At 38.3% G+C, this 12,229-nt stretch overlaps 1 protein-coding gene across 2 annotated transcripts; it reads right to left on the reverse strand.

Annotated features, from left to right (window-relative positions):
* Positions 1-287: 287 nt before the first annotated feature.
* Positions 288-9,461, reverse strand: sstr5 (somatostatin receptor 5). 2 transcript variants are annotated; one of them, XM_086296554.1, is made up of 5 exons: positions 8,053-9,461; positions 6,005-6,145; positions 5,607-5,879; positions 3,511-3,657; positions 288-2,302 (listed from the first exon to the last, which is right to left on the reverse strand). In XM_086296554.1, the coding sequence occupies exons 1-5, from the start codon at positions 8,551-8,553 to the stop codon at positions 2,102-2,104; spliced, it is 1,263 nt and encodes a 420-aa protein (XP_086152680.1). In that variant the 5' UTR covers positions 8,554-9,461; the 3' UTR covers positions 288-2,101. The 2 variants fall into 2 exon arrangements, with proteins under 2 accessions (XP_086152680.1, XP_086152679.1); XM_086296553.1 differs by having other exon boundaries at positions 7,981-9,461.
* Between the last annotated feature and the right edge of the window lie 2,768 nt (positions 9,462-12,229).

The raw sequence follows: 12,229 nt of genomic DNA on the forward strand, positions 1-12,229 counted from the left end.
ATGGGCAATTTAAAATTACCAGTTAATTTAAACCCAATACCTGCATGACAGGGTACCCAGGGGGAACCCATGCAAACACAGGGAGAACATGCAAACTCCGCACAGATGGTGGATTCTAACCCAGGACCAGTCTTGCTGTGAGGCAGCAGTACTAATCACCGCACTACTGTGCTGCCTCCTGTTGTGAACAAGTGCTTTATAAATATAACTGAGTGTAATTAGTGTGTCTGAGTATCAACAACAGACTCTCTTTCTCTGTTTTTAATCACAATCTTTTATTCAAAAGAAGCCCAAAAACACATAGCAATGACACATCTGAACAGCTATAAATATCAGTTGAAATATACATCACATTTGCTGTATTTGCATGTAAAAGCCTTTTTCATCAGCCTTGGTTTTTTTTGTTATTCCATTGCTTCTATTAGTTTACATTATTCACTGCCTCCACTCCATTACACTCACACTCTTTGTGCCACTAATATGAATTTTCTTTCGTTGTACATAATGAAAAAGTGACTGGAAAACACCCACAATCCATCAGCGAGATTGTCTACTGCAGTAAACTAATCCCATTACTGTGAGTTATTTTATTGTATTACAGTATTCAATTGCATTAATGAATATTCTCAACAATATACTGGTTTTCAGTCACTGGTTGTTGGCTTTACAGACATGGCAGCCAGAAAATGTATAAACAATACATACATAATAATACATCAATACTTTAGACATACTACCACTAAAGGAGAAGCTGTGCTCAAACTTGTTCTTTAAAGTTTGCTTTAAGCGTTTAAATTGTACCTAAGATGATCTAGATGCAATTGCAAAGGCCAAAGACAGTGTCTCCTGTCTCATCTGATTTACTCTAGCATTTATTTTACACCCAACAGCGCTGATAACAACATATGCTGCTACATCGCAACTCTTGCAAAGACAAAAAATAAATACATACACTGGGTAGAGCAAAGTAAAACAGGCACAAATAACCAGACTGTTACCTGGAATGGCTCTGTTTACATGCTAACCTATTATTCTGTGCCCAGATTCCTGACATCAGAGAATCAGTTCCTATTAAAAGGGCTTAAAACAAATGTGGAACAGACTTTTATACCTTCTCCTTCAGATCAGCTGTGTCAAATCCAGAAGCTTTTAAAAACCCACTTGTACAGACTCATATTTGCATAATGTGTTGAAAGGTCTTTTTTAATGTTTAAATGTGTCCCTTTCTTGTGAATAATATTGCTATTGTTCTCTTTTTCTCTTGTGTATTTTCTATTTTTCTTTTTGGTAATTTTTGCAAAACACCTTGTATCGCCAGTTCATCAAATAAAGTTTATCTTTACTGTGCACACACATCACATGAACACAAAAACAAAATGCAAGAAGCATATATCCAAAAATGTCAGGCGTTTTAGCTTTAAGGGGGGCTACATATTTACAGAGAAGCATAGAGCTGCCAAAGCATCACATTTACTTTGAGAAAAGACAAGCGAGCCGTTTTTCATTTTGTTTCCTTTTTCTTTTAAACTTCTCAACGGTACGCAAATGAGATCACAAAAGACTTTTACGCAAAGCAAATACAGACGTCGGATTCAATCATCACAATTTATCCACTTAAGTAAGAAAGCAGAAATAAGCAGCAGTTGGAAACGAGAAAATATGATGAATTACTGCGCTGTTTGATTAAAGCTGTTGTAGAGAGGACCCTATAATGCTCAAATAAACCCCTCATATTTGCTACCTGCAGGAAATTACATCCACCAAATGAAATAAGTCCTAAGAGGCTTTTTGGTACTGATAGGTAAATACATTCTTCAGTGTTACATGACCAACATAAAATGAAAGGAGTAAGCTGGAAAGGCACTTATGTCAGGCTGCTGAAAGGAACAAAATTGGTCTTGATAAACAAAAATGTTGTGATTTTTTTTTTCCACCAATGTGCTATAATGGATGTAGAATAAGTGTGTGTGGTAGTAATAAAATAGTTGACAAAAAGGCAGAAAAGCATCGATTTTGCCACTTTGATCACTTAATCCTTAAAATATGTTTTTCTTTCCCAGTTCATGTGTGAGTTTCTCTGCTACTGTTCATGTGGCCCTAATTAACCAGAGGAGGAGCTAGTGGTCAGGGCAGTGACTGTGGGAGGTTCAGCTGCAGTTACAACAGAGTTTAGCATCGAGGCTGCTGTGGTAGTGGCCGGTCCGGTTCCTGGGTAAGTGGACTGAAACTTACATGCAGGGGTGGAGAGGTGCAGGTCTGCTGCAGTGTGAGTCGTTGGTGAGCCCGGCGGGTGAGGTGAGATCTTCAGAGAGAAGAAGAACAAAAGAAAGAGCAAGATGGGAACATGAAAAAGGGGAAGACAATAGAGAAATTACAAAAAAAAAAAAGAGGCATGACATGAATGCACGCAGTGGATGTTTGATCTTTTGTTTTTGTAAGTGGGGTTTTATTTACTCAACCAAATGAAATATCTCCAAGACTGCAATAAAAAAAAATCAGTGGGTTCTTACTTATTGAAACTAAATATATTTTTTATTCGTAAAATGGTCAAAATCTTAAAAATATATAGATATGTCAAGCAACACAGACCGATTGTGCTTATGTGTGCAGAGGCCCATTATGAGCCACGAGAAACGTTTAAAGACTAAAACTGTAAGCGATTTCTTTTTTCACAATTGTCATCATTGATTTATATGACACACTAGATCTGCTGTTTTCATCATCATCATCATCTGTATGAGGCATAAAAATCTATAAACACCGCCTTTCAGTCAGAGGCACTCTGTTATGTATTTGGTCCCTGGTGTGATTTAAATAACATTTTTTCTTTTGTTTTCCAGTTTTAACCGTTTACTTTTGTTTCTTATGTTTTCTTTTCCACGTCTCCCTTTATTTTGCCTGCGTGTATTTTCCTGTCATACCTATTAGTCTCATGATTTCTCCTCTTTTGGATCAAAGGGACCTACACAAAGCGCATCCATAATTTCTGTGACTTTTGGAGAAAGTTGGCATTATATAACCTTGAAAAGCTGATTAAGCACTGGAAGAGCCTCATCAGAGCCACTCTGTCATCTAATGCACCTCACTGCTCTTGTACTAGTTATCTAAATGGACACCATGAAGCGCCACACTGCACAGACTGAGTCAGAGCTTTTTCTTCCCTCTTTCCCTCCTCTAAACCTAATCACTTTCGCTGGCACTTTCAGAATTTTTTCTAATCATTGCCTCTGCAGCAGCATTAATTCACAAACCTTCAATTAGCTGCTCTCACACACAAATGCACACACCTGCCTGTTGATTAATACAGAAGTGACGCACTTATGATGCAGAGAGTCTCCACTGTTCTTCTAATATTAGTGAAACAAAAATAACACATGCCTTTCTTTTGATCTAGTGCTGCACTAAATTGATTTAAATCTCTGTTCTTTTTTATTTTTCCAAATCCCTTTAATTCCCATTATGCAATACATACCATCACCTCAGCTCCACATGAGCACACACACTGGTTACCTGGCTGCTCTGGGGATCGTGATAGACCTGGTTACGCGGGGACAGCAGGATGCAGTCTTGTGCTGTGGTTTTCTCAGTGCGCGGGACACTGGGGTCACCATCATCTACATCATTGGCAACGCACCTCATGGTCCTCACACACAGCACCTGAAGGGTCATGACAATATTAGTGCTGTTATTATCTTTAGAGGGTTGCTACACATCAGCCTTCTCTGCAACATAACATACTGTTGAAGGTGTACAGACTAGAAAATAACAGTATTCTGGATCCAGGTTTGTTTTTTCAGAAAAAAAGGATTGTAATACACTTGAAATAAAAATGTTGCACTCTATAACCAGAATAATAATACTGCTAAAGATGAGTCTCAACCATAGGGGTAAAACAATCCTAGATAGCAGCACTGGAACCAAAAAGTGAAACCATATCACTGATTTTTTTTCTACTTACACATATTTCACTAAAACATATTTTTTCATGTTTTCTGTATTCGAAAAATATTAATACTGAGTTTAGCTTCATGGCTTCACTGTTTAATAACTGTGGGAGACAGAGTTTAACTAATCCTGCAACAAAACATTTTAACAACATGGTCACATAATTTGTAGTCTAGGCTTCCGAGGCAGTGAGAAAGAGAATTGCAATAAGCAAGGTAATAGTGAAAAACAACAACATTTCCTCAGTGGCAGCAACTGTTAGGAAACAGAGAGACAAAAAGCAGAACAGTAAACCTCTTCTTGTACATACAGGTGTCCATACCAACTGCAGACACAGACACTCAGTAGGGAGTGTCAAACTAAGCCTTTATCCTTTTCCAAGCCCAAAGGAAGGAGAACAAAGTGAAAACACTGATATTAAACCAAATTTTTTCTTATTTTTGTTTCTAAATTAAAGCAATACTTTTATTAATAACGTTGTTATTTTGTGCTGATAGTCTGAACCATCAAACTCATTCTAGTTATGTGAAATTAGTCATGTATATTCTTTCATTTCTTTAAGGTTTTAGAGGAGGGGTGTATAATAATCATAGCTGACAGGCATGTGTCTGTCAAGTTGCTCGTTTTCCGCTTTTTCTTTTGTGTTTCTGTGTTCACCCAGCTGTGTGAGTTTATTCTTCACTGCTTTGTTTTCTTGACATTTTCTGATTACCTTCCTTTTTAAATTTGAAGGTTAGCTCTTTTATTCCTTTTCACACGCTCAGTATTGTTTTGATCTTAATACGGTTCACCTCTGTCTTATCGCCACTTTCTCCAGCATGTATAAATTCAGCCTATTTTGCTTCACACTTTTTCAAGTTGTTGTTTTTTCTCCCTTAGTTCCCAGGGATTTCTATGTGTTGCTTTTTAGCGTTTTTGGAGTTGGTCTTTTAATTTAGCGAGTGATTTTGTTTCTCTTGTTATCAGTCTGGCATGTTCTCTCTGCACTTGGATCAGCTTTGGGAAATTTATTGACAATATGACAGCATCCAAAAAATGACAAAAAATCATATTGTAGATTTATTCTTTATTATTGCTGAACTCTAATTTATTGGATATTTTGACTTTAACTTTGATATATATATTTTTCTGATGATAGACATTTATCAGGACATCTAAACTGGATACCACAATACATGCCAGCTTTGCTCCAGACTGATGGTTGCTGAAAAAACTATTTTAATAAAAAATTAATAATTTTTAAATGATTGTTTTTCACAAAATGTGGGAGAAACATTTCTTATGAATTTAATGACATTTAAATTAAAGGCAAACATCTCTTTTCTTTAAAAAAAAATGTGGACATGTTTTAGTAACCACAGTTTTGAGCAGTGTTGAATCACCTGCTGTGATTGGTAGATGAAAAATGATATGAAAACATAATTTAAAGTAAAATGAAGCTGCAATAGATAGAGCCCTAAACTATGATTATATTCCTATTCTTATACAGCACTGTCAAACTGATGCAGTTTGTAGAAATTGATGTTACCTTCTAAAAAATCACTGCTCACAACAGTTCAACAGTTAACAAACACAATGAGTTGAGATCAGATAAACAAGATGTAAGATGCTAATTAGCGGGCTTTAACAGCACTGCTATGGTGAGAAGAAATTCAACGTACTTTTCTGAAGCTCTGTTTAAAGTTGTCTGATAGGAAACTATAGAGAAACGGATTGGCACATGAGTTGGCATAAGACAAGATGACAGCAAAGAAGTAGATGCCAGCAGTGGCACTGGACTCCGGGATGATGACCACCAGATTGACCATATTGATGATGAAGAACGGCAGCCAGCAGAGCACAAACACCACCACAATCACCACCACCATTCGGGTCACTTTGCGCTCTGAGCGTCGGCGTTTAGAGAAACCAACCCGTGCCCCAGAGGACTTCACCTGCAAAATAACAATAAAAAGATTTGAATTATAATGACGAGGATGGAAATCGTGCCTTTCTGTTGACTGAGAAAAGAATATCAACTTAAAAATGTGCTTTTTAATGAGCTTCATGAAATATCTACCTTGATGACAATAAGAAGGTAACAGAGGCAAATGATGAGCAGTGGTCCAAAGAAACCCACTGTGGCAGTGTAGAGAATGAAGGCTGTTGACCACACATCCTTCGGCTCTGGCCAGATCATGTTGCAGGAGTTAAATGTATCCTAAAGAAAAATGAATATTGAACAAATAAAGTAAATTCAGAATTGAATCGGAATCTGACAGACAGTCAACAACAAAATCTGGAAGTTAATCCACTGCTTTCCATCACATCCATTAATTTTAAATGTCAATCATCATCTTCATCTTCTACTTCTTCTTGTTCATCCTCCTCCTCCTTTAGGGGTCACTACAGCAAATCACCTGCCCACATTTCACCCTATTCCTCTGCTACACCAACCCTCTGCACGTTCTCCTTCACTATATCCATGAATCTTATCTTTTAGTCTTCCTCTTTTCTTCCTGCATGACTGCTGCCTGTTTAACATCCTTTGTCCGATATATCCACTATCCCTCCTTTGCACATACCAAGCCATTTCAGCTTTGTCTGTCTTTGAGCTTAACAATGTCTGCTCGTTTAAATTGTTGTTGCAGAAACACTTTTCTTTTTCATAAACTTTACACAAGTGCATCTTTGCAAATACACTTGTATTCATGTCTGTGGAATAAACAGCTTCCATGTCAGCTGGCATTTTGATAGTGTTTTATTTCACATTGAATCATCAAATAAAGGCACTTTTGACTGCCAATTTCCAGCACTTAGACCTAGCATCACACTTTCGGTGTGGTGGTACCACTTGACTAGCATTTGACTTAGCTGTCTTGACTCACTGGATACTTTACCAGACCATAAACAAATGTTCTTTGTGCCTTCAGTTAATATTGATTGAAGTAGGAAAAGATTTTCTCGGAAAGGAGGTTAAGTTGGCACGTAGCTCTTTATCTTGCATGGAACCAAATGTGCATTAGCCAGATTCTCATGACAGATAACACATGTAGACTGTTGACACCATTGTTTCAGCAGAAGCAGTAAGACATCTTACATTTGAGATATTATGTGGTGGTTTGGACCATACTGGAAAGGAATTAGTTTTCTTATTTGTTGACCTCCGTGCTTTCAGGGCATATTTAGACTGTAATGCTTCTCATTATCTGGTAATTCATCCAAGGTGCACCGACAGACACGTTCGTTCAAAGAATTTTTAGGATATTATATTTACCTCTCAGTGAGTGTACAGAAAAGATTGACATGATAATATAACAACTCATTCAACTTGAAGTGCAGTTGTATATTGCATAATCATAACATATGGTTTTGAAAAAATATGATGGTGCCTCATGGTGCACTGGTTGCACTATTTGGGAACCACTTGATTTGAGTACCTCCATCAAATTCCTGCTTTTTTTGTTTGTTTTGTTATACTGCAATTAGAATCATTGCTAAAGCGAAATGCATTGCACTGCATTATGTGAATGAATATTTCAAAGAATGGGGAATTATGTTTAGCTTAGCTTAACACAAATACAGAAATACCAGGGAGTGAGCTAGAACTCCAAGTAGTCTCCAAAAGAACAGTCGAACATATTATTGTCAAATGTTTTTTTTTACTTTAGCAAACAGTCGTGAAGGTCAAACACACTTTATAAAAAAAAAAAAAATAGTACCATTAACAGTGCTGAAAATTCAGTGTTTTTAACATGTTTCACAAAAACCCTCTTGTGACATTTAGCTTGGATTTTTGTAACTATTATTATTTCTTTTTCTTCTTATTATTATTTACAGTTTTTGTTTTACTGGTAACATTTGTCGTTTATAGTTGTTCCTTCTTTTAAAAAAATACCTTTGTTCAAAGATTGTAGAGGAACGTAGTTATTAATCTGTAACAACTACCAATATGGCCATTAAACCAGTGCTTAATTCTCGCTTTAGGAGCGGTCATATTACCATGCTTCGGTGTCCTATCTGAAGTTTTCACTGGCACACGACTGAATTATATACCTGCACATCAGAGAAGATGACCACTGGCAGGACCACCACAAAGGAAACGGCCCACACAGCTGCGCTCACTACCTTCGCTATGCGGGGGTGTCTCCACTTGGTGCTGCGGATTGGATGAACCACAGCCAGGTAACGGTCAATCGACATTACTGTGAGACAGAAGATAGACGTAAACTGGTTCATGGAGTCTGCAGTCATGACCACGCGGCACAGGAAAGAGCCAAAGGGCCAATAGGAGAGTACATTCTGTGTGGTAAGAAAGGGGAGCCCGACGATGTACAGCTCATCAGCCATAGCCAGGTTCAGGATGTAGATATTGGTGACTGTTTTCATTTTGGCATAGCGCAGCACCACATAGATCGCCAAAGTGTTGCCGGTCAGACCCACCACGAAGACTGTGAGGGATATGACTGCGGTCATCAGAGTGCTGCTGCCCTGAAAGGGGACACTCTGAGTGGAAATGTTGGAGGAGATGTTGAAAAGGCGAGGATAAGAGAAGAGGATAGGTGAGGATGTAGAGGAGTTGAGCTCGGATGAAAAGGGATGCCAGAGGTTTTGGTCTTGTTGCTCCATTGTTCACAGTCCATGTGGTGGCTTGATTCCAGTGATTTAGAAGAAACTCTTTCCTCCTTCTTCTTTTCCCATGCTTTCGAGACAGAAGCCGGAGCAGCCCCCACGCTTTAAAATGTGAAGTAAAACGATCAAAAGGTGATTTTGAACTATAAAAAGGAACAATCCAGTTTGTCTCAATCAACAGTCCGTGCACAAGAAAGACCAATAATCACTACATTAAACTCCTCCGATAATTCTAAAGCTTTGTGTGCGCCCCGTGCGCCCTGAGCGAACTCCAGTGAGGCAGGTGTTCCACATCCTAGCGTATCATACACGTAGCTTCACAGTAGTGTAGTCGTATGAGGAATTAGACCGTAAGCAGTTGAGTCACAGATGATGATGTGCTGTATTTGTCAGCTCTATCTTTGCTTCTTCTTCTTTTTTTTTTAAATAGATCTGACTGTTTACGTCTCTTTTGATCTGACTTTGGAACCACTCACAAGTCATCCGGCGTGTTGTGCGTCAAGCTGTGAATGGTGCCACCGCTTTTACACACGACACATCTTTTTGACTACACGCTCTATAATTATGAATGTGTCATTAATGAATGTGTGTGCTAAGGTTGAATATCTTGAGCCTTTGTTTAAAGGCTCGATGCGTTTAAAGGAGAACATTTTTAAATCGCGCAGAGTAAAGATTTATGCAGAGATCAAGACAAGAACGGGCTTACTATGTCTAGAAGAGGAAAAGTCAGAGTCTCTCTGTAATCAGATTCAAATAATCAGTCCCCGAACAAAGTCACGTCTGTTTTCCGATTCCTGAGTATTTGTCCAGTATTGATTGAAAGTTGTTTTCTAGCTCTCTTCGCTGTTCGCTGTCTGGGGTGCTGAGCAGAATGTACTGGCAAGCAGCTCTGCTGCTTTTTCTTCAACTTTCTGCCCACACAGCTCTGCTGCTTGCTTGATAGGATTTATAAAGAGAGAGAGAGAGAGAGAGAGAGAGAGAGAGAGAGAGAGAGAGTGTGAGAGAGTGTGTGTGTGTGTGTGTGTGCGTGCGTGCGTGCGCGCGTGTGCGTGTGTGTGTGTGTGTGTGTGTGTGTGTGTGTGTGTGTGTGTGTGTGTGTGTGTGTGTGTGTGTGATATAATATAATATAATATAATATAATATAATATAATATAATATAAGTTTAAAAATCTCTAAACCTGAGAAAAGAAACATGCTCTGATGTTTCCCCTCAGATTCACCTTTGGAGCAACAGCAGATACTTGTCTCCAGATGACAGCAGGGTTCACAGACCACAGTGGGTATTTTCTAATAGTCCCCAGTGTTATTGATGCTCTGTAAATGGGTATCGGTGCTGTTCTGGGTGGTTTCAGTCAGTGCTGCAGAATCTTCCAGCTATCCAAACCTCACACCAAATATGATGCTTCCAATTAACACACACCTCTTAAGTTTCTTGTAAAAATAAATAAATGAAATTTGTTGTACTAATCACATGTCAAATATAAAGAGTCTCTGCTTTCTGTAGTCCTATTAAGGATGATTGCACCACAAAGAGACCAAAAACTTATCCACTGACTGCTTTTGTTTTTGCCTTCTCTTCTTCTAACACACAGAGAGGTCAAAGGGTACACATTTTATGCAAGATTTTAAGTAACATGTCTTTTTCTTTTCTTTTCTTTTTTGCCTGTCACATTTGGTTCTTTAGCCGTCAGAATTGTTGTCTGAACGCCAACAAAGATATCCAACGGATTTACTTTAACAAGTGGATCATCACGACCTTGCGGTATTGGTCTATTTGATTGACCATTGTTGTTATTATTTATTTTATTTTATTTTCAGTTGTTGCAAAAGGGACAGACATGGCTAGGAGATAGGAAAGGGAAAAGAGAGGAAGGAAAAGAAAAACAGGGAAGAGGGACAGTGAGAAAAGACACTTAAAAAGCAAAAAGATCTCCCGGATCACCTGTTGAGAGGAAAAAAAGAGAAAACAAGGAAAAAAAGAGAGCAGCATAATAAGCACAACACCATCACATTAATCTAGCTAAGTGTAAATAACAGTAAATACTAAATATTGAGTGTTGTTGTGCAGCACAATGTGCTTTGAGGTAGCAGCCAAGAAAGGTGTGGTTTGTGTCTATGAACAGTGAACACCAGTGAACACCTGGGTGGATGAGCGCGCTTGTATTAAAGGTTTCTCCATGTAACGATCTGCTAGAAGGTGTAGGGAGCCATAGCCCCGTCCCCCAGGGCATGAAGCAGGCATGGAGGAGATGTCTGAGTAACATGTTTGATGATAAGCTTTTGACTTCAAAACGTTGGGTTGAATATTAATTATTATTATAATTAATTATTATTAATCTTTTAGATGTCAGCACGGCATAGTGCTGAGTGCAATTTAAAAACACACTGAAAGTGAAGCACAAGGAAAATCTTGGTATCCCTCAGAAAGCTTCTAGGGTATAAGTGTGGTTTAAAAAAAATAATGAATAAAATCAGAATTTAGAGATTTCAGAAAATGTTCACTTTCTCATGACTCCCTGAGCATTTCACACTCAGCATGAACCTAGAAGTACCTGAAAGCTCTATAAGCATACAAGTAAATGCACATTAGAGACTGCTTTAAACTTTTGTTACACAGTGAAAACGAAATGAAAAATTAAAACTACTCAGTGGTACATCAGACAGTATTAAAGGTTATTAACAGACACAGGTCACACCTGTACAAAATAGATTTTCCTCAGATTAGAAAGGATGAGATTTAAGATTTTCTGGAGCAGGCTGACTGACCATAATAGTTTGAAAGCTCCACTAATGAATCTAGCTGCATGTAGAAGGTTAAGAATTATTTGCTGTCACTTCTGACAGCTAACAAAGCACAGATTTGTAGCGCTAAAATGAAATGATTTCCTTTCATTTCTAATACACAGACATTAAAATAGACAGTACTGTGCAGTCCTCTACAGTTTTTTGCGATTTTGTTAGGACAATGGGAAATAGGTGAACTACAATATATAAGGCAAGAACAGAGTTTGTACAGTTTTAACGAACTTGAAAATAGTGCGACCACCTTTATTCTGCAGCACAGTCTAAACTCTCTTAGACAAACTTTCTTGTAATTTCTTTGAGTAGCCTTCGGGAATAGTTCTCCAGACTTCTCGCAGGACATTCCAGGACTGATCGTGGTCCATTGTGAGTTTTTATATCCAGGTATGCTTCTGCTACATTGGTATTGTGTTTGGGATCATTGTCATGCTGAAAAATTAAGCTGTTTCCAATCAGATGCCTTCCAGATGGTACTGTATGGCTAAATGAGATTTGATGGTACTTTTCTGAGCTCCTCTGAACATACTGTTGACAGTCGTCTTGATGCATGCTCAATCATCCAGCTAAGTAAATCTCCAAAAGTTGATTCAGTTCATCTGGACGTAGCGTTTTGTGGGAGAAACGTTTTGTCACTCATCCAAGTGACTTCTTCAGTCTCAGCTGACTGCAGGTTTCCCCAATCTTATAAACAGTACATTTGCATAATGACTGAAACCAGCCCACTGAATGAACAATGGGCTGGGAGGTCAGTTCCTTAATCCTAATTATTCAAATTCTCACTTGGATTAGTGACGAAACGTTTCTCCCACAAAACGCTACGTCCAGATGAACGGAATCAACTTTTGGAGAGATACTGATGACAATCTGGAAC

This window comes from Aulonocara sp. 'chitande type north' Nkhata Bay, linkage group LG6, assembly GCF_057382095.1.
Source record: "Aulonocara sp. 'chitande type north' Nkhata Bay isolate Kocher_YH1m ecotype deep benthic linkage group LG6, A_spYH_male_GT1.1, whole genome shotgun sequence".
Lineage (NCBI taxonomy): Eukaryota > Metazoa > Chordata > Actinopteri > Cichliformes > Cichlidae > Aulonocara > Aulonocara sp. 'chitande type north' Nkhata Bay.